Source organism: Camarhynchus parvulus, chromosome 17 (genome assembly GCF_901933205.1).
Source record: "Camarhynchus parvulus chromosome 17, STF_HiC, whole genome shotgun sequence".
Classification (NCBI taxonomy): domain Eukaryota; kingdom Metazoa; phylum Chordata; class Aves; order Passeriformes; family Thraupidae; genus Camarhynchus; species Camarhynchus parvulus.
The window spans coordinates 2,999,766-3,022,361 of record NC_044587.1 but is presented as its reverse complement, the minus strand read 5'-3'; the positions used below and the strand labels follow the sequence as shown (position 1 = coordinate 3,022,361).

Sequence of the window (22,596 nt, the reverse complement as noted above, 5' to 3'; positions counted from 1 at the left end):
GCCTGGCTGGAAACATCAGCTGGATTGTTTGCATACACTCTGCTCAAACTCTTGTTTTCCATCTCCATTCGCTGGGTAATTGCAGGTTCAGCCATCTGGCCTGCACTCAAGCTTGGTGACTGGGTCAGCCTTGCCTGTAATGATGGAGCCTCGTTAGTCATGATTACAAAATCCACTTTTTTTTTTTTTTTTTTGGGTTTTTTTTTTTGGGGGGGGTTGGTTTTTCTGTGGGTTGTTTGTGTTTTTTGGTTTGGTCAGTGGTAAATTCCATTTCATGAACTGTCAAAGCAACTGTGCTGGCATGTGTGGATAATTAGTGCCGTTTGCTGGTATCGAATGCCTGCGGGCCTCTGATAGCTTACAAAGCACTTTATTGTTCAAACAGATCATAAAAGTGCTTTTATTGATGTTTCAAACACTCCTGCAGCCTATCATTTATCTTTTCAGGGTGCCAAGTGAAACATCAGCCTTAGGAAGCTGCGTGCTCTTAGAGCTTGTCCAGATTTAAGGCCCGGTTTTAGGAGGTGCCACCACCAACCACTGGCAGTGGAAAAGATGAATTTTTAATGTTCCTCCCACCCCAAACCAGGCTGGAATTTGGGGATTTGGGTGGTTTTGGGGCCAGGATGGCATTGTTGAGGGTTTTGTTGACAAATGCTGAGGAAATGTGGCACTTAGGCCTGAAAATCCAGGATTAATGCCACCAATTCCTGGTGGAGGACATGGGACCTCATCCCAGGAACCAGTGACACCCTGCTGCTCCTGGGCACTGTAGCTGGGATGTGCCAGCGGAAAATCAACACTTTTTTGGATATTATCCCTCAACCAAGCAGTTTGGAGCCTGATGGTTGGGTACCAGGGGCTCCCACAGGGGCGCTGGTTTGGAGAAGCATTTCCCAAAGAGATGCTGAGGGGAAATTGGGCTCTGCCACGACTTTGGGATGCTGCAGGGCTCTCCATCCCTGCTGGCCTGGAGGGGACAGGCACCTTGTGTCCCCTTCCCCTGGCCTGGGGTCCCTCCTGCAGAAAGGGGCCAAAAAACCAGAGGAAAACCGAGCGATCTCTGGGAGGCAAAACTCATCCCTTGGAGCAATTTCCAGCCCCCCAGGGACTCTGTGGGATTTGGGGAGCCGTGTCTGGTTGTTCCTGACATCCCCTGGCAGATTTTTGTGTTTCAGGGCTGGCAGGCAGCAGCCCCAGGCTCGTTTGGGGTGATGGATGCTCCGAGGTGCGGGGTCATTTCTCTTCCAGCCCTGGCTCCGTTTGCAGTTTGTTTCCCCCCTCTTTGGATGGGAGGAGGGAGGAGGGGGGTGAATTTCTTCCATGGAAAGTCTGAGGAGCAGGAGGCTGATTGCTGAGCCCAGACAGGCTGATGTAATGCTGGAAAGCTGCTCCTCTCTCCAGTGACATCATTGCAAGGCTTGCAGGGCTGCTGTGGATCTGCAGGGACCGGGATGGAGTTTCAGGGCCAGGGAAAGAACCACAAAGGGATTTGGGAAGGAGCAGCAAATGGATGTGTTTGGGAAAGATGATTTTCCTCAGCTTGAGCAGCGGGGAAAAGCCAAATCCTTGTGCTTTGGGGGAGAAGTTTCCAGCTGAAGGTTTTTGGCAGCATCCCTGAGCAAGATGGAAAAGGGATTTTTGGGAGCAGAGCGTGACAGGGAGCCCTGGCCCAAAGCAGGGCACGTTCCCCTTCCCTGATCACTTGGGAACCTTGTTCTACGTGGGAGGTTATTCACCAATTAGTCCCATTTGCACAAAAGTTAATTTTTTTTTGCAGCCCGTAAATAGGAAAAAATCCTTTTTTACAAAAGGGTGGTGGGTTTGGATTGTTGCAGTGAATTTGTAGGAAGTAAAGGCTCAGCTGAGCCAAACTTCATGAGCTGGAGGAAGAGGAGGATGAGGCTGATGAGGGTTTGTGTCCTTGTCCAACTGGTGGTGCTCAAGCTGCTGCTTCTCTGCAATTTTGATCTCTTTTGCTATTTTCCTGCCTTTTGCCTGTTGTCTGAGAGCAGGACAGAGTAAAAACCCTTCCCAAGCTAAAAACCTCTGGGCTGACTCCATGTTCACCCCCTTCCCTCATCACTGAGGCCTGAACAAATGAAACACATGTTCCTCACACATGGTGAGGTCTTTCTAGTCCCTTTTTTTTTTTTTTTTCTTTTTCTTTTTGGAGGCAGTCTGGGCTGCCTGCCAAAACCCAGAGGAAAATCCAAGCCCACTGCAGCCATCCCCAGCGTGCAGGTGTAGTCCTCCCTCTGACAGAGCTGAAATGGAAATGTTCCCAATAAAAACATCCCCCAGGGATGGGAGCTGGAAGAGGGGATTCCTAATGATTTATCCAGAAGATTGGATGGGGAGTTGGGGTGTCTGGGAGTTTCCTATCCCCTGCAAGAACATGGAAAATAAATCCCTGACCGTGGGCTCGTTGTTCTGCACACGCAGCCAGCGCTGGCTGGGGTTCAGGAGGTCAGACCTGCTTGAACAAACAGGGGAAAATGTGGGGAAAATCAGTGCTGAAAGTGACTTTTGGGTGCTGTTCCCTGCTCTGGAATGGCTGCAAACACTGCAAAGTTCTCCTGAGGCTTTGGTGCCTCGCAGGAGCAAATTAATGTGCAGGTTTGGTTTGCCCTCCTGCCAGCTTGCTGCTCAGAGAGTGGAAATCTGGGCTGGGGATGCTCAGAAGGGTAAAATTTGAGCTGGGGATGCTCAGAAAGGTGAAATCCAAGGCTGAAATTTGGGCTGGGGATGCTCAGAAGGATGAGATCTGAGCTGGGGATGCTCAGAATGGTGAAATCCAAGGGTGAAATTTGGGCTGGGGATATTCAGAACTGAAATCCAGGCTGGGGATGCTCAGAAAGGTGAAATCCAAGCTCTGGGGATGCTCAGCCTCCTCTGCATCCAGTCCTGATCCTTCATGGGTTTGCTTTGGAGAACCTCCTTTCTGGGATGAGTTTCACACCTGATTTTCAGGCCCCAGGGTGCACAAACCCAGCTCCCACCCTTGGGATGAAAATTTGGGGTGCTATTTCATGGAACTATGCAGGTTTTATGCTTAAAAAAAAGTCACAGGAAGATCAGCTTTCTCTAAAGATCATCCAAGTCCAGCTCCAAGGCAAGATTTCATTGTATTTTTTTAATGCTGAATTTAAGGTGGTAGATGCTGCATGGAATAAATGAAACCCAAACCATTTCTCGTGGCCAAAAAAGGAAAAACCCAATTGAAAAAATGCTTTGGGGTGTGAACATTAACAAAGGGCACATTTGAGTTTCCTGGAAAACGAGGGGAGGAAGGTGTGTGGATGAGAGGTGTCACACCTATGTTTGCACACCAGCTCAGCTTTCCATTCCCAGCTCTTTCCCCAGCAGCCAAATTTCCAGCAGGGGTGGGAATTAGCAACAGGAACCTGCACAAAGCCTCCTCCTCGGGTGGTCCCAGCAGGTCCCTGCTCCATGTTTGGGTGATTGCTGCCAGCCAGATGCAGGAAAAGCCTTTTCCAACCAAAATTTGGTGTTGGGTTGCATTTTCTGAGCGTGTCAGCAGATCTCCCTGAGCTGAGGGGTGTAATCCCATTTCTATCCCCAGATCATTTTGGCAGCCAGGTCAATTTTCCCCCCTCTTGCCTTTAATCCATAAAACCTGGATTCTGTGTTCACCTCCTGGGGCAGAAAACGTTCCAAGTGCTGATTAAAAGGCTCTGTGCACACAAAACCCCCCCTGGTCCCGAGCCACCTTGGTGTGGAGGAAAGCTCAGGGTGGCTCTTGGGGGTGGCAATCCTGTCTGTGGGGCCGAGGAAACAGCAGCTCCACTTCCAGAATAATTTAGCTCTGAGGGGGAAAAAAATGGGGTAAAAGCAAGTTTTGGGTAGCTCAGGAGGCTCCTGTGGGGTGGGACTGGAAGCCCTGATGTGCTCTGGAATCCAAAAACCCTCTGGGGTGGAGGTTTGCACAGGGGTCCCAGGATGAGGGAAGAGACGAAGATCTGACTCCATGTTTCAGAAGGCTTGATTTATTATTTTATGATATATATTATATTAAAACTATACTAAAAGAATAGAAGGAAGGATTTCATCAGAAGGCTAGCTAAGAATAGAAAAAGAAAGAATCATAACAAAGGTTTGTGGCTTGGCTCTCTGTCCGAGCCAGCTGGAATTTGGCATTGAGGGGAGTTTTTGTAGACTGTAGAATGGATTGGCCATTAATTAGAAACAACCACCATGGGCCAATCACAGATGCACCTGTTGCATTCCACAGCAGCAGATAATCAATGTTTACATTTTGTTCCTGAAGCCTCTCGGCTTCTCAGGAGGAAAAAACAATCCTAAGGAAAGGATTTTTCATAAAACATGTCACTCTGGCACTGGGAGTGAGCCCAGGTGGGACTGGATCACTTTGAGGTCCTTTCCATCCCAATCCATTCTGGGATCTCAGGATTTCTTTGCTGCCCCTTCCCTTTCTGTCTGAGGAGCAGCTGCTCCTGCAGCCTCTCCTGTTCCCCGCCTTCCCCAAATCCTCCTTTTCCCCTTTGCATCCCTGACCTCTGCCGTGGCCAGAGGTGGGAATGGAACCCTCTGGATCTTTGGGATCAACACCTCCCAGGCAGACTCTGTGACCCTTTTTTTACACTAAACCCCGAGCAAGTGCCTCCACTTCAGCTCAGTGAGTTCTCAAATGAGTAACTCAATCCAAAAGCTTTGCTTTACTCCGTATTTCCCTCCTCGCAATCCACTGGCCTATCCATCCTCCTGTGGGCAGCAGAATTCCTGATTTTCCAGAGATGAAAGGGAAATAAATCAACGTGAAACCAGAGCCAGGCAGTGGTGCAGAGGGGGAAGACACAAAGGAGCAGCTTTGTGCTGGGCTTGTAATGAGGGGGAATCTGTTTTTAAACCATCCCTGATGCTTCACACATATGTCATGGAAAAAGAACTCCTCCAGGAGAGCCCTGGCTTATTGGCTGATTATTTGATTTGGAGGGAGAGGGGAAACTTGGAACGGTGTGAGGAGGGGACATCAGGGGGATGGGGTTTGGGGTGGGAGAAAGGCGGCACTCAATGGGATGGTGGAGGGAATTGGGAACTGGGGTCAGGTCTGCAGGAGCAGGGAGCCAAGGGGAGGCTGGGCAGCCTCAGATTTGGGATTGAGGGGAGTTTTTGTAGCCTCCACTCCAAGAAAACTCTGCAGTTTCCTGTGGACAGCCTGGATAACAGGATGGCTCAGGTGGGGGCTGTGGGGATGTCACCTTGGTGAGGTGACACAGAGGGGTGGCACAGCCAAGGGAACGCTGGGCAGCTTCAAATTTGGGATTGAGCGGAATTTTTGCAGACTGTGCCTCCTCTCCAAGGAAACTCTGCAGTTTCCTGTGGACAGCCTGGATAACAGGATGGCTCAGCTGAGGACACCATCCAGACTATGGGGATGTCACCTTGGTGAGGTGACACAGAGGGGTGGCACAGCCCAGGCTGGGCAGCCTGGAATTTGGCATTGAGGGGAGTTTTTGTAGACTGTGCCTCCTCTGCAGTCTCCTGGATAACAGGAGGCTCAGCTGGGGACAGCAGCCAGGCTGTGGGGCTGTTGTCACCTTGGTGAGGTGACACAGAGGGGTGGCACAGCCCAGGCTGCCCTGGGCTACCTGGTGCTCAGAGAACAGTGGAGGACAAGGGGAAACGGGGCCTTGGGTTTCTTCCAGGGATCCCTAATGAGTGGGATGAGGAAAATGGAGCAAAATCTCTTGTTGAGGCTGGCCTGGGAGCGCAGGGTATTGAGTGTGGGTGTCCTTCGGGGTACCCCTCGCACAAAACCAGGGGATTCTTTCAGAATTGCTCCTGGCCCCATCCTCTCCCCATCCCAGCTTCATTCAGTGCCAGTTCCAGGGCTGGCACGGCAGGGCACACAATGCCAGCCATTCATTTGGCCCCATTCAGTTTGCACAGGCCTGGGCTGGGCTTTTGTGGGATTTTTTTTTTTTTTTTTCTTTTTTTTTTTTTTTTTTTTTTTTTGAAATTTCCATGCTGGACACTGAAGGTCAGGCTGACCCTCTCCTCCTTTATGTAAATGTCTCCTACAATGTGCAGGCCATCATTTAATGCAGCTTTCCAGAGGGTCTAAATGAGGTTTTTGGGATGCTGTCCGTGGGATTGAGCCTTGCTTGGCACATGGGACACTCGGGGTGGCTCTCAGGGACAGCACCACTGTGTCACCCTGTCCCATTGCTTTGTCCCTGCGTGGAAATTTCTTTTCCTGACTGTCAAGAGGAGGCTAAAATTGCAAAATCCCATTTTTAGGAGCTCCCTGAGTTATTCTTCATAAGCATATCCAGGCAAGCAAACGTTTTGAGCAAGGATAAAGAGATTTTTTTTTTTTTGGTGAATAGTCTCATTTGCTGCTTCAGAAGCATAATCTGACTTGATGCTTCAATTAGGGAACAAAACCACTCCCGTGTGAATGTACCTGAGCCAAATCAGCTCCTGTTGGAAAATAATGGGAAGGAACTGCTGGAAAAACTGCTGCTGAGGGGGTTTTTCACACTGGTGGTTTGTTAAAGCTCTGGAATAGAGAATAACTACAAAAAAAGGGTGGAAAACCTCCATGTTTGAATTCTGGAGAGGTATCTGAGGGATGGATTTGGGGGTTTTGAGGGATCTCTTGCTATGAGGTCCCCCTCAGGGGGTGGTTTAATATCATAAACAGATGGAAGGTGCCTTGATTAAAACAACCCCGAAAACTCAGTTTTGAGCAGCTTTTCAAGGATTCCTTTCAAAGTTATCCTCTGGATTGCCACTAGGAATTTATCCTCTGGAGGGGGAGAAGGCAAAACCAGCTGTGCAGGGACCACACCAGAGAGGATGGATGGAGAAGCAGTGAGAGCTCAGCACGTGGTGGTTGTGGGGCCTCTATTCTTAGGGCTGTAATTTGTGTGCAGAATGCCAGAAACGCTGATTTGGAGCCACCAAATGAGGAGTTTGAAGGCAGAAATCACAGAGGGCCAGGCTGCTGTGCGGTCACAGAGGGGGAAAAAATAACTGCAGGGAGTGTTTGGAGGGGCAGGAGCGATTCCAAGTGTGTTGAGCAGATGGAGCAGCCACTGGAAAGGCTCATCTGGGGTGACAGGACCAGCCTGGATCTGCTGACAGGTATCCAAAAATCCCTTGGATCTGCTGAAATCCCTCTGGAATCTGCCTTAGCTGAGACCTGGGCACGCTCCCTTCCCTCCTCCATCTGTCTTGGGGCTGGAAAACTGAGGAGAATGTTGTTTTGGTTTGGGTTTTTTTTCCATGGATAGGCACAAAGGCAAGGAGAAGTGCTCATTTTGTGGTGCCTCAGCCCATGTTTTTCCAGCAGCTGTGGGAATTGGGAAGCTCAGAGATGCTCTGGGATTAGCCAGGCCTGGATCCCTTCTAATTTGTGCTTTGTGGTTGCCTCAGCTGCTGGTAGGGACATGAAAGGGGCGGTGGGGACATTAAAGGGATGTTTGGTGCGTGCCTGGGTCTGATCAGAGGAGAGCTCACCACAGCCAATGCCCTGGGATGGTCTCTTTTCCTGAGCTGTCTGTTTCCATGACATTTCTAGCAGTTTAATTATCCTGAGCCTCTTTTCCCTGTCAGAAGTGATTGAAATCAGCCATCAGACAGAAGAATTATCGGGACAGACAGACACACACCTGGGGCTGCACACAGGGATCACCCAGGGCTTGATTTTGGGGGGAAAGCAGCCAAAAAAAAAAAAAAAAAGCAGGGTTATCCTAATGAATTCATGAGATGAGAGAGCTTCCTCATGGCTGCCTTTAAAGCTTCAGATGAAATCACTTCCCCAGGTTTCTGGTGCCCACGGGGTGAATATTTAGGGATGAGCAGCTGTAAATGGGTTTGCAAACTGGTGTTTGCTCCTTTGGTGAAGGTGTTTCCCTCTAGGAAATGCTTACAGCAGCTCTACTCCGAGTCTTCCCTCTGAGTAGGATCCTTGTAGGGAGAGATCCAGTCCTGCCTGAGCTCCTTGTAGGGGTTAAAAATGAACTGGTTGGGCCTGGAGCCCCATAAAGCCCCGCTCAGGAGAGGTTTGCACCTACCCCAGCTCTGAGCCCAGCATCCCCTTCCCTGTGGTGTGGCTGTGCCCAGTACACCCCAAACCTGCTTTCCTCTCATTGCAGCTCTTCTCAGAACCCAGTTTCCCCTTTTCCAATCCAAACTGGACGGGTCAGATTCTTTGCTGTGCTCATCGGGAGTTTGGGAGCAGCCAAAGGAAACTGAGGCACTTTGGGAGGGTTTTTACCTTATTTTTTTTTCCTTTCTCCCCCTGAAATGGAAGGTTCAGCTTTGCCCAGCAGCTCCGAGAGAAATTCTTTCTTCCAGTCAAGCCTGGTTTGTGGCTTGATGGGTTAATCAGATCCAAATTAGATCCAGTGTGAGGTTTATAACCCAGTGAGAACCCAGGCCCAGCTCCTGTCCTGCAGGGTGCCAGAAATCTCCCAGAATTACCCAAATCTGGGAGGTTTCTTCCTCTCTCAGCGCGGGAGCTGGTGGAAGTCAGCACTGCTTGACATCTGAAGGTGTCCCAAGGACAAATATCCAGAGTCAGAGAGCCAAGATCAGCCTCAGGCAGGCAGCCGTGGCATCCCTGAGATCCCTCAGGGTTTTGGGCACCCAGGGGCACCCAGGCAGGGGCAGCTGCACGTGGGGACGTTTGCAAAGCACCTCTGAGGGGCACCCACCACGCAGCTGCTGCTGCAGAGGGAAAATATTCCCTTCAATGGCATGAAATCTGAACTACAGCTTCATAAAAACCTGTGGTTCAGGTTGCTGGTTCTCCACATGTGTTTCTGATCTGCTGGGGTGGGGGCTCAGGCCATCTGCTCGGAGCACACAATTAAAAAAAAAAGAAAAGTTTCAAACTGCTCATTTTGCAAATGTAAAGGCTGCCTTTGCTCTCGAGTTTCATTTTCCTATTGTGATGTTCTCTTTATTGGGGTGGAGAGAAGTGGGACTGGCAGGGGCTTCTTCTTTCCTTTCTTTCTATTCTCTGCCCTTTAAAAACCTGAACTGTGCCATTATTTCCCCCCCTTTTTTGCAAAAGAGCTGCAGAAACCTCTCCTATTATTTTTTCCTCTCCTATTATTTTTGCCTCTCCTATTATTTTTGCCTCTCAAATGATTTTTGCCTGTGCTAGCACACAGTGCTTGGCCAGGCTGGAGGGAAGGAGGGAATATAAAGCAGCCTTTTGTCCCAGCAGCCCCTCTCCCAGTCCAGCCACCCTTCCAGACTGGGACTGCAGCCCCATCCTGCTTTCTGTGGCCAGAACTGATTGTTTTGCACCCAAAAAACCCCGGGAGATAAATTGTGGTTTGTTCAACAGACGTAAATATTTAAAAATAGCCCAGCAGAGTGGCTGAGCAGGTTGTTGATTTAAGGATATCGCTCTCTCTAGGTGTTTTTTAGCAGCTTTGTTGTTTTTTTAAGGCACCTTGGCTGCCTTTTGCCTTTCCTGCAGTCCCCACTGCTTGGCTGCTTTTCTCTGGCTGCGCCTCCCCATCCCACTGAGGTGAAAGGCAGAGAAATCCAGTTTTAAGAAGGACCTGGAAAAAAGGAAAAAGTGAAAAGCAGGGGGGAAAAGGAAAGTGAAAAGCAGGCAAAGCGAAGTGGAAGTGAAAACCCAAATCCTGCCAATATTTGGTCCCACAGGGCTGCAGTGGTGATGCCACCAGGCTCCCAGGGCTGATGTCAGCCAGGAGGAAAACCAGAAGCCACAGAATCATTTTTCCTCAGGGTGGGTCCTGCTCTCTGGTGGAATTCCTTGCAGCAAACATTTAAAAAAAAACCACTAAAAAACCACTTTAGTGCTCTGAAGGGGAGCGCACAGCCCACGTCTGGTGGTTTGGAGCCCCAGACATGAGTCAGGGGACAGCTGGACACGTCCCCTGCCTGGGAGGGACCTGCCTGGCCTGGGATGCAGGGACAGGATGCTCAAACCTCTCTCAGCTTTCTCCTGGTTGTGTTCCCTGCCTTAAATCTTCCATTTTCTACAGGAAATCCCAGCTGTGGCTCTCGTGCAGCCTGGCTCTGTCCCCCCATGGAGGAGGGCTGGCAAGGACAGCCCTGCTGAGGGATGCTGTGCCCTTCCCAAAGTGCCTTTTCCAGCTTGGAAAACCAAAAAACAAACCTGGAAAAATGCACTGCTAGGGTGCTCAGGGTTGTGTTTGCTTTAGGGTTATTGGCTCTGGGGTTATCTGGGATTGGGATGGGAATTCTCCACCTGGAAATGGACCTTGTGCTGATGCCTCCTGCCCTGCCAGGAGTCCTTGACTGGTATTTGGGTGTTGGCAGAGCGACAGCTTCTTCAGGAGAGCTTTCCAGAATTAGCAAAGCCATCTGGCTTTTGTTCCCCTCTCAGGGAATGGCTTGTCCTTCCCTTCCAGTGAGGAGTCCTTGCTGAACTGCTCCGCAGTTGGGTTTGGGAGAGCACACACAGGCAGACCTGAAGTGTTCTGTGGGCTCTGCAAGCAGCCCTTTGCTCCAAAAAAACCTCTTCATTTTAAGGCAGGATTGAATTGAATTGATTAATCAAATTTAAAACAACAGCCACGAGGCTGCTGATCCAAGGATGCAGCAGCTATGGGTGGAAAAACAGGATTTGGTTTTGTGTTGGGGCAGGGCTGGAGGCAGCATGGAGAGGTGCCAGGCTTCAGGGGAGGGAACAAGGAGGGGGCAACACTTCCCTGGCCTGTTCCTTCCAACCCAGCAGCCAGCAGGAACAGCGAGCTCAGGGATCCTCACAGGATGGGAAATTGCCTTCCTCCCTGGGACTGTAAAACAGAAAGGTTGGGCAATTAGCAGAGAGGTTAATTAGCATCCAGCCAGAGGGCTGATGCTCCTCTTGCTGCTGTGAGCAGGGGAAGGGGCTCGTGGGCTGGGATAATTGCAGAGTTTGTGCTCTGGGGATGCTCCTGCCTGGGCTGGGGGTGCACACAGGGTTTCACCAGCACAAAATGTGGCTCCAAACCCTCTCAAGGGCTGGGGAAAATTTCTCTTTTTCACTGCATCTCTGTGTGAGGACCCCAGGGAAACCCTAAGCCCAGCGCTGCACCCCCAGCCCAGGCTCAGCCAGGAGCACCCCTGATCCCAGGGTTTCACTGGAGCCCCCACACAGAGATGCAGTGAAAAGCAGAAACTTCCCCAGCTCTCCAGAGGGTTTGGAGCCACATTTGATGCTGGTGACACTTCCCTCCCCGCTCTGCGGAATCAAACCTGGTTTTTCCAAAGAGGGCTGGGCAGGGGCTGCTCTCCGAGTGCCCAAAGCAGCAGGAGCGGATCTGGGGGGAAGCCCAGAGCAGCCCCATGCAGCCCTGCAGCCCCTCTGAGCAGGATGGGGACACAAACATCCAGCTGGATTTAGCCAAGCCACCAGGAATGTGTGGCTGAGTCACGGCTGTGTGCGAGTCAAGCTTTTTTCTTTTTTTAATTTATTATTATTTAGCCAAACTTTCAACAATTACCATCCCATTCTGTAGTGCCCAAAGGGAGCTCTTTCAGCACCAGCTGCTCTGTCTGTGGGGTCACTCCTGTCTGTGGCTGGCCAGGAGAGGGCTCAGGACACGGGGGCAGGGACTGGGGGGTGCTGAGGCTTTGTTTGACCCCTTTGCTGCAGTTTTGCTGCTTTTCTGGAGCTGCTGTGGTCAAAGGAGGGACCCTGGGATGCTCTGAGCACCTCCAGCCCCTCTGATTTTTGGGGTTTCCATGTGGGGCAGAGCTGTGGTGATTCCTGGGCCTTTGCTGGTGTCTCCAACACCGCTCCAGGCTGGAGCTGGGCTGTGAGAATCCATGGGAAGTGCTGGTGACAGGATTTATCAAGTGGAACATCCGAGGGCTGCCAGGCTGGCTCCAAAACAGGGATTAGGGGTTTTTGAGCTTCCACTTCATCCTGGAGCTGCACTGAGCCCCTGCCCCTCTCCAGCCTCTGACTGGGTGTGGGGTTATGGAGCCAGGGAGTTGGTCAGGATAAACCCCAGTGACTCCCAATAATTGGGAATTAGCACTGTTCACCCTGGGCCTGTGTTTCTCCAGTTGAAATGCAGGAGTTTCCAAAATCCAGCAGGATTTTCTCTTAGGGGCGCTGAATCTCAGAGTTTCGGGGTGATGCCCTAACCCAAGTCCAGTTAATGATCAGTGAGAGCCCTGAAGAATCCCAGGATTTAGGGAGCTGCTGCCAGGGCCAGATGAAGTCACTCTGATCCTCCTCTCCAGCTGGGTTTTTTTGTTTTTTTTTTTCATTGAACCACAACGATTCCTCTGAGTTCCTGAAGTTGATGTCATTGGAAGTGATGTGACATATTTTTTTTTTTTTGCAAGCATATAGAATAAGTGTTAAAAAATGCTCCAGAAAGAGCTTTTCCAGCCTTGTCTGGGAGCTGGCTGGGGAGTTGAGTTAAACTGGCTTTGATGGAACTTAATCCATAAAGCAAATGAGTCATCAGGCATAAATGGCTTTACCATAAATGTCAGGCAGATCCTTACTGGTCCTGACAGTTAGCACTTCCATCTGTCTGGTGGAGCAAATGAAACCCTCACAACTCACAGTCCTGCTCAGAAATGTGCTGTCCTGCCTCTTCCTCTTCACCAGAAGTTTTAGGAATAAAGGCCAAAGTGTGATTTGTCCCTTTTTTTAAAACACTGCCTCTCCTAATCTATACAATTGCGGTTATTGGCCGGCAAAAAAAAAATTGAATTTTTTTATTCTCCGCTTGAAGTTTTTTATTCTCCTTTTGAAATTTTTTTTTGTTAAGCCAGCAAGACACAACTGAGCTCAGCCTCTGGATGCTACCAAGTGCTCCAGTCACTGGAGAACTTCCTTGAGCCTTGTGCCCAACTCATTGTCAGGCCAAAAAAGAACTTTACCCACTGTGTGGGTGGCTGGAGGACGCTGCTGGTGACTTCCACAAAGCAACACCGGAGTGTTTCCGTCTTGCTCCCTGCCTGAAATAACTCATTACTTGAAAACAAGTCTTTCATTTGGCCGTTCAGGCCTTTAAACCACTTTACTCGTGCATTTTTCAGTTGTCTCTCTTGGAAAACCCTGTCCCACACAGATCTGTGCGTGTGGATTAACGGGATCTTGGTTAGCCCTGCAAAAATCCAGCTGGGCAGGGAATTTTGGGCTGGTTTGTGACCAAAACAGGGAAACAAACGGACACTTGAGGGTGGAATGGGAGCAGGGCTGGCTCCCCTTTGCCAGGCAGGATCCCTGGGCACAATTTATTAGCAGCAGCACACTGGAGAGGACACAAAAGGCTCCCGAACCTCCCAGCGCGGCTGGCTCCATTGAAAGTTGCTTTTTAAATCCCAGAAATGGGGCTCTTGACAGCAGAGCTTTGTGCAGCTTTTGTGAGGTGCAGATAGTGGGGCTTTTTTATGGCAGCCTAAATTAGCCCCTTTTATTGTTTGCTGCTGAGGGATGAGGTCAATTGACTGGGAATCTTGCTAACAAGGTTTTTACTCCTGGCTGCTTTTTACAAGTGTTAGCACGGGGTATCCATCAGTGCTGGGTGCTTGCTGGGAGCGAAACAAAGATGAATGGGCTGAGCTCTCCTCCTTCCCCCAACCCTGAGCTGCTCAGCCTCTGTGCTGGGCCTTGGGTGCTCCCAGTTTGGGCTCTCAGCTGTCCCTAATTTGGTTCTCCTGGGTTTTGCATTGGTTCTCCTGGGCCTTGCATTCTCCTGGGTTTGAATTGGTTCAGCCTTGGTTCTCCTGGGTTTTGCATGTTTGAGCCTTGGTTCTCCTGGGTTTTGCATTGGTTCTCCTGGGTTTTGACTCGGTTCAGCCTTGGTTCTCCTGAATTTTGAATCAGTTCAGCCTTGGTTCTGGGTTTTGCATTGGTTCAGCCTTGGTTTTCCTGCATTTTGCATTGTTTGAGCCTTGGTTTTCCTGGGATTTTGCATTGTTTGAGGCTTGGTTCTCCTGGGTTTTGCATTGGTTCAGCCTTGGTTCCTGCATTTTGAATCAGTTCAGCCTTGGTTTTCCTGGGTTTTTGCATTGGTTCAGCCTTGGTTCTCCTGCATTTTGAATCAGTTCAGCCTTGGTTAAGCAGAAGAGAATTTTGCATTGGTTCAGCCTTGGTTCTCCTGGGTTTTGCCTTTGTTCTCCTGGGTTTTGAATCAGTTCAGCCTTGGTTCTCCTGCATTTTGCAGGCTGGAACAAGCCAAGGATGAGCTCTGGGCAGGGTGGTTGGGTTTGAAAAGGAGAGGGGAAGCAGCAGCCTGTGGAGTGTGGTGAGCTCTGACGGAGCCGTCTGATGCTTTTTCCTGGCGCTGCCCACGTCCCAGATTTATTCAGTTATGCACTGATTTCCCCAAGTTCCTGACCCAGAATGAGCAGGAAGCTTCCCCTGCTCAGCCTCCCCCTCTCACCCAGCACAAGCTGTGGGGCCCTCGCTGTCCTTTGGTGTGTTGATGTTCAGTTTTCTGCAGGGACTTGCAGGTGGTTTTTTCCATATTCTCCAAGGCTGAGGATGCCCAAGCTCCTGCAGGGAAACAGGGTGGGATCAAGGTTTTCTCCCCATGCATAGCTCAGGAGCTGCCATCAGCTGAGACTAAAAACAAACCCAGCTTTAGCAAATTCTCTTCTGCTTAACCTTTGGCACTGTGTTTAACCAAGATGCCTTTCCTTGCTTTATCTGTTCCTTGAGGAAACGCAGCTCCAGCCCTGCTCACTTATGGGATGCTGCCTATCAGCTCCCCATGAGGTGTAAATCCAACCTTATCAGGGAGAAAAAGCTTTTTCAGCCTCCCCTGCCTCTTGGAGACAAGTCCCAGGTCTGCTTTGGGGCTGGTTTATTTCAGCTTATCCCAACAATGCCAGGCACTTCCCATGGAAAACTGGGAGCTTTAAGCACCTGAGGGAGAGAAGGGCCCAAGTGGCTTAGCTGAGGTGTCAGGGAGGGCTGGCTGAGGTCCTGGGGGCAGAAATAGCAGCTGGAAGGGTTTCCACATCAGCCACAGATTGCCTTGGCCGGGTTGGGTATTCCCTGCTGGAGGGGATTCCAAAGGAGCAGGTTTGGAGCTCTGGAGTGCCTTTGGAGACAGGGATGGTTTTATAATTTATGGCCTGAGTAACCCCATAACACCCCCAGGACCCCCAGCTCAGGGAGTCCCACCTTGACCAGTTCCCCCCTGAGTCCCATGGGCAGGTGGTGGCCAGAGCTGCTCGGAAAAGGGAAATGCTCTACAAGGCAAAAAACTTGGAATATTTTATTTCCCCAATAACCTAAGCCCAGTTTTGGTGGTTACATTGCAAAAGAAAAGCTGTAATAGTGGTGGCAGGACTGGATTTGTATTAACAAAAGAAAAGGGGAAGGGAAAGAAAGATGTTTCTTGTTTTAAAAATGGAAAATTGAAACCCACTTTGCAGACATTTCTGTTAATTTTGTAAAGGTTATTCACTGGAAACAATGACTAATGAGCTTCAGTGAATGCTCTTTGAAGGGTGACTGGGGTAGGTCTGAGAGGTGCCCAGATGTTCGTGAGCTGCTGCAGGGAGGGCAGTGACAACCTGGGAATGGAGGAGGGAGCTCCAGGCAGCTCTGAGCTGCTCCTTCCCCAGTGGATGTCTGCCCAAAATGTGAACAGCATTCCCTTTTTTGGGGGGATACATCCATGATCCGGTCACATCAAGGCAGATTTGGCCCAAAATTTCAAAAATATCCTTTTCCACAGGGCTGTTTGCCAGTCTGGCCAGGCTCCCTTTGAAGCTTCTGGTTCCTATTACTGCCCAAATCATCCTCCCAGTTTTGCTGTTACACTCCTGTTTTTTCCCCCTGATGCTTTAGCCATGTTTGTCTATTATTAAATACGATTTTTTTCCCTCCCCTAATTAAAGTATCAGCTCTAAGCATGCAAGTAGTAAAGTCTTATGTAACTGTCTGCTGAATGAACTGGATTTTGGCACCGTGGTTGAGCAGCGTGGTGGCTCTTTAGGAAACTCAAGAGCAATTTCTGCTCTGACCTTCTGGCTGTGGCTGTGTCGGGCTTCAGGGAGCAGCTGCTCCATTAACCAGCCCTGGTGCCTAATGAGCTTCCTCTGCACCTGGTTTTTAGTATAAAAAAGCCTCCCTTTGGCTCTTTTCTGGGTTTATCAGATGCATTTCTAATCTCTGGCTGTGTCTGCTGTGGGTGGAACATTGAGGTGAGGCAAGATGCAAAAGAAAAAGGGGGTGATGTGAGACCAGCTGGTGGGGTGGGAGAAGCAGAGAAGGTTTGAGGCCAAAAAGCAGCTTTTGGGACTGGCCAGGGCGACTCTGCAGCCCTGCACAGGACCAGGTGGAAAGGAGTTGTTTTATTGCTGATTTGGGTGGGTACAAAGCCCTTTGGTTTTTATTTTTATTTTTCCTGCACTTGGCTTGCTTGGGGCTGTCAGTGCTATGGTACTGGGTGATTTGTGTTTTAGGGAGGTGGATTTGGGGCTGAGGATGAAGCACAGTGGGGTCACACCTCGTGGAGCAGTCTCGGGTTGCTGTTTGTTAATTGCTGCCCTGAGATGTGCAGGGTGTCTCTGTTTTGGCCCGGCAACTGAAGAACGAGTCTGAACTCTTCACTTTTCGGGCTTGAGGTTGTTTATTAATTCTTATCTATAAAATTTCCTTTCTGCCCAGCCGAGGTCTGCTCAGCAGGGCAGCCACAGGCGCTCTGCCCGCCCCTGAGGTGGTGTTGTCCTTTTATACTACAAACTACATATAACATATTTACACTTAATTCCCAATACCTATCACCTGTGTTAGACAGTGCACTTCTACTCTAAACCAATCCCAAAGTGCCAACATCACTGCAGAAAATGGAGAACAAGAAGAAGAAGAAGAAGACGAAGGGCTGGACACGCCCAAGTTCCTCCATCTTGTCCCCATAACCCCCACACCAAAAATCCTAAAATCTACATTTTCACCCTGTGATAATTTTATTATTATACTATTTAAACTTCTGTGACTTTCAGGTCCTCATACACAGCTGGTAACTCGCTCCAGGGGTCATCATCAAATCCCCAGGTGTTCTGGGCTGTGTGCCAGGGTCTCTGAGCCCCCTGTCAGGGGCCTTGGTGACTCTGGACACCCAGAGGGATGCACTGAGTTCCGACAGAGCAGCCCAAGAGAAGCAGCTGCTCCCTGGACGTGGAGCTTTTCCCCTGGCTCATCCCAGGGGATGTGCCCATGTCAGGAAGGTGGCCCTGCCACGTGTTTTGCTTTCCATTTCTTTGTGTTCCTGGCTTTGATTGCAGCCTCAGGTTGGTGTCTCCAGGAGCAGCACCCATCCCTGACCCTCTGTGCTCCCTCCCTGCAGGGTGACATCCAGCAGCTCCTGATCGTGGCGGACCCGCGGGCAGCCCTGGAGTACTGTGAGCACTACAGCCCCGACTGTGACACCGCCATCCCCGACTCCCCCCAGTCCCAGGACCCCAACCAGGATGAATACGTGAGTCTCTGGGGATGGTTTGGGGTGTAATCACCAATGTTTGGGTTTATTTCAGCCTCTCAAACACGTGGCTCCTTCCTCCCGCTCAGCTTCCCTGCGACTCATCTCCAATGTCCTAGACAGGGATTGTTTTAAGGATTTGCACATTCTGCGTTTGGATCTTGGGAGTTTCCCTTCTTTCTGGGCTCCTTCCATTTCCAGAGACTGAAAGGAACATCCTTTTGGAGCTCAGAAACACAGGAGAGACAATGCGAGCCAAGTGGGGATTATTGACCTTCCCTGGCAGCTCCAGTCCTGTCCAGACCAGTACCTGTTTCTAAATTTCCATTTATGCTGTTGGACTTGTAAAAGGATTAAACAGTTCTTTCTCAATATTCTGTGAAACAACAGGTGTTAGAGGAGGGAGAACCATTTTTCCCCTGGATTTCCTTTTAATCTCATTTTGGCAGAAATGCTCCCAAGTCATCCCTAGGAGCTGCTGCGCCCAATAATTTTTGTATGAAGGGTTCACCTCAGGCCTTTTCCCTAAAAAAAGGAAACAAAATAAAAAAGGCTGGTGCAGGATGCATTTGCCTGTTTGCTGCCCAGTCAGAAATGTCTGGGTGTGGCTGAATTTGATGAGCATCACCTGAATTTTGCCCTTTTTTAAAGAGGTCTCAGCTCGCTGCAGTTGCTGTCTGGCATCCTGACATCCTCTTGGGCTGATTTGCTTTCAGCTGAGCCCAGACCTGCAGGGTCAGGGAATCCCCATGAACCAGTAATGCCATCAGCCCTGCCAGTTTATCTTTGGGATTAAATTAATCCAGCACCTAAGCAGGGCTTTGGGATGCTCACGGCAAGGCGCAGCCCCAGGCAAGCGCCGCGACCGCTCCGCCAACGCCTCTGCAGAAACAATAAATAAGACAAATAAAGCAGCAATTTGGTGGAAATCTGTGGCAGCAGGAAAATAAAACTCCTCTTTTGGAGCCAGCAGTCCAACAAGAGCTGGCTTGTCCCGAGGCTGTGTTGCTCCATGTAGGAACAACTCCTCCACGCGCCGGCGGCCGCTGCCAGGGAGCGCTGGGCTGGCGAGGAGCGGGGCTGTGCCCGCCTGGAACCAGCCTTTGTTTGGGTTTCTTGCTGAAGAGTGAGTGACTGACGCCTGGTGGGGAAGGCTGCAAGGATCTGCTCCTCCAAGGTCTCCAGCCTGCAGGCCTGGGGTGCCTGGGAAGTCACAGGGGTGCTGTTAGTGCAGGAACGGTGCTGGAGTGGCCACGGGGCTCGAGGGCTTTCTGCCCCTCTCTCAGGGGGTCAGCTGTGGCAGGTCTGGGAGGTTTCAGCAATCCAAGGTTAAAAATAAATCATAAAGTCGCTGGTTTGGGTTGGAGGGATCTTAAAGTTGGAGGGATCTTAAAGCTTATCAGATTCCATCCCTTGCCAGGGCAGGGTCGCATTCTGCAATCCCAGGTTGTTCCACATCCAGCCTGGCCTTGGACACCTTCAGGGATGGAGCAGCCCCATCTGCTCTGGGTGACCCATTCCAGGGAGGAATTTCTCCCAAATGTCCCCTTGGACACTTCCAGGGATGGAGCAGCCCCAGCTGCTCTGGGTGACGCATTCCAAGGGCTCCCCACTTTCCCAGGGAGGAATTTCTCCCAGATATCCCCTTGGACACTTCCAGGGATGGAGCAGCCCTGGCTGCTCTGGGTGACCCATTCCAGGGAGGAGTTCCTCCCAGATATCCCATCTAAAGCCGCAGTGTGAAGCTGTGATGTCCAAAGGAGCTGGCAGGGACACGCTGGGCGCTCCCCCCTCATTTCCTGCTTCTCCTCCTCTCCCTGCAGTACACGGATGGGGAGGGAGAAGGTGACACTTACTACTACGAGTACCCCTACTATGAGGACGTGGACGAAGCTGTCAAACCAGAAAGCCCCACCACCAAACCCAGCCCTCCTGAAGTGGCTGCTGGAGAGAAACCCGAAACCAAGCAGGTACTGAGGCAGGTCCTGGCAGGGGTGTATGTGCTGAGCCTTTGTGAAAGGGGAGGATGATGCAGAATGGTTTTGTTCCTCTGATTGTGGTGATTTATTTCCCATATACAACAGGATTATCCAGCTCCCACAGCACCCCCTGAGAGAGGGAACCCCGGGAAGCAGGCCAAGGAGGATGGAGCAGTAGATGATCCCCTGGTTGATGAGTACAACTACGAGACCATCAACGAGGAGTATTTCACTCCAATGCCCTATGAAGACATCAACTACAACGAGGAAATCGATCCCCAGGGTGGCCTCACTGAAAATGCAGTGGAAGCTGAACTCCCCACGAGCACTGTCGTCACCTACAATGAGACTGATGTAATTTTAATTAATTAATTTTAATTTTTTCTTATTAATTCTGCTGTTTCATAGCCCTGGAAGCAAAGGAGATGGGAGCAGCCAGATGGTAAATCCATAAGTGGTTCAGGCAGCTGCAGGGAGAGGAAGTTTCTTGGAAAATGTTTTCACTCCAGATTTTTCAGGGTGGGGAACGCAGATATTTAGAATTTGGTTAAGGATTATTCCCCTGGAAAAAGCTGCTCATATTGACATCTGCATTTCCTCGGGTGAAGTGGTTGTCTGACAAAAAGAGAAATGAGGGTTGCTGTTAAAATCTCAGTAAAAGCCTTTTATCCCAAAGTTATTAATATAAATCCTTAAAATGTTGATTTGCTGGAGAACATCAATATTTTTCATTTTGCCATTTCCACTGAAGAGCATTTTTATGTTTTTCAGTTTGGTTTTTTTTTTTCCCAAACCATTTCAACACTGGAACAGAGCCTTGATTCCAAAACTGCTGCATCCACCTGGAGTGAACTCCTTTATTGTGTGCATGGATCTGCTCAGAGCTGGGATCAGCCCAGACCCCACAGCTTTTTCTGCTGGAATATTGAACTTTTACCTCCCCACACTTCAATATCCTCCAGCTGAAATGCTGCACTCCAGACCCTCCTGTGCTTAAGCCTTGCCCAGTTCTTGCTTTTTATGTTGATGCTGAAATAGGTGAATGTTGGTGAGACTGAGATGAGTTTTGGGGAGCTAGATGCTCACAGAGCAAGGAAATAATGGCATTAAATGGGCAAATCCTTCATTATCCAGGAGCAGCAGCAAGGGAATCAATGGTGGGATAACATGGAATTGTTCTCTGAGCAACCTGCTCTGGTGGAAGGTGTCCCTGCCCATGGCAAGGGTTTGGAACTGGATGAGTTTTCAAGTCCTTCCAGCCCACACCATTCCATGTTTCTGTAATGCTTCCAAATCCCATCCTAATTCCCAGAAAAAGCTTGGGAGTGCTTTCTCCAGTGGAGAATTCTTTGTTGTGGGGCTGTCACAATTCAAGGCTGGCAAAGGAGACAGCAAAAGTTGGCCAGGATCCCTGGAGGTGGAAATTTGAGGGAAAAGTGTCCAAGCAAAGATCTGAGCAGCTGGAACGAGGCAGCTGCAGATCCAAGGGCAGGGAGGGGATCCAGTCCAGCCAAAATGTGGTGGAGGAGGTTGGAGAGCCCAAAATGATGCACAGGGAGAAAAGGAAAAGGCTCCAGGAGCTGAGGGAGACAGCATGAGGGAACCTATGGATGGGAAAGTTTTCCTTTTCCTGACCAAAAGCCAGAAACCTTTGGGCAAGCTTGGACTTTCTAAGAGAGAGGGATTAAAGATTGGGTAGAGGGGCCTTAAATAGAAAAGTGGAAGAGGAAGGAGGAGGCTTCAAGGGCCACTTTAGTTGTTAAGGAAAGGAAATAGAGGAGGAAAGCTCAGGCAGGGAACTGCCCACTTACTCCAAATATCATCTTTCCATGCAAATAGACCTGAGGACCTCAATTAAAATATCAAACCAGACATTTTTGATATTCATTTTCATGCAATTTGCTGTTATCCTCAAAGCCTTAGAGGCAGATGAGTTTTTTTAGATAAAGGGTTTTAAGGTTTCAAAGTGCAAAACCAGGTGGAATATTTCAGCCAGGATAAAAGGGGGGGTGTGATAGTAACAGATCCATTTGAACCAGCCCAAAGGAAAAATAATCCTGACTTTTCCAAGTTTTCTAATTAAATAATTGCAAACTATAATTTCTGCCCCAGGCCAGTTGGTTTTTGCACAGGTAAGAGAAGGTGGGCTGGTGAGCACCTTAGTTCTAGGCTTAATTTAAAAACCTTAATTTAAAACCTCCTGAATTTAGACCCAGATGTTCGTGTTTATGAGTTCTGAGCAGTTTTGGCATAGAAAGGAGTCTGGAAGTTGTGATGACACTGAAATGACTTTGAATTCGTGGTAGTGAGGAGCTGTTTCTCTAGGAAGCACTGGAAAGAATTCAATTTCTGGACTATTTTGGTCATTACCTGGATAGGAAAGAAACCAAATCAACCTCAGCAGCACATGTTGTTCTTTGTTGCTCAGAGCAAGGGGTGCCAAAGGGCTGTGCCTGCCAGGCTGCTGGGAGCACAGGGAGATGGAGAGCAGCAAGGAAATTCTGAGCCTTGTCTGGATGTCCTTGCTGTGCTCCGTGGCATCTGAAAGGATTCTGAGAGGATTCAGGGACTGAGGCATCAGATTTGGAGCAACTTCTGCTCCTTGGATGAGGCCAGGCGCAGATTGGATCCCAGACTAAACAAACAGGAGGCTCTCACAGAAGTGAACTGGGGTTTTTCCACATTTCCTGTGTAATTGGACACTGACAGTGACACATCCTGGGTTTGGTGTGCATCTGAAATCTGGGAACGGATGTGGGACTCCTTGGCCTTGATAATCCAGGGTCTCCAGCACCAGGGCTGTGAGAGATGAGGAGGATTTGGAGCCTGAAGCTTCCATTACCTCTTCCTTCAGGCATTTGCAGTTTGCTCCTGACACGAGCCTTGTGCTGTGTTGTGCTTTCCTCACTCCAACTTTTCTACTCTCAGTGTTTTACTGGGGATCAGTGAAGAAATCCCAGGGAAAGCCAGAGTGTGTATTTGACAAGAAGCTTCTCCCATCTGTCTTCCTGCTGTTGGAGAAGTCACTGGAGACTTAAAAACTCCAGAATTTAACTTTTCCCCAGGTTTTCCCCTTGTCACTATTATTGTAAAGCATCCTCATTTTGCAAAAATCACCCCCCTTAATCTAACAACAATTAATATTCCAGCATGGAGAGAATTCCAGGCTGACC

The 22,596-nt window shown here is 49.7% G+C and overlaps 1 protein-coding gene across 1 annotated transcript in view; it reads left to right on the top strand.

The window, feature by feature from the left end:
* The window catches only part of COL5A1 (collagen type V alpha 1 chain), a 136,325-nt gene that overhangs the window by 41,041 nt on the left and 72,688 nt on the right, over window positions 1-22,596 (top strand). The window contains exons 5-7 of the mRNA XM_030961684.1: window positions 17,313-17,444; window positions 19,268-19,414; window positions 19,529-19,777. Coding sequence (XP_030817544.1) covers window positions 17,313-17,444; window positions 19,268-19,414; window positions 19,529-19,777 — 528 coding nt within the window. The remainder of the gene's footprint in view (window positions 1-17,312; window positions 17,445-19,267; window positions 19,415-19,528; window positions 19,778-22,596) is intronic.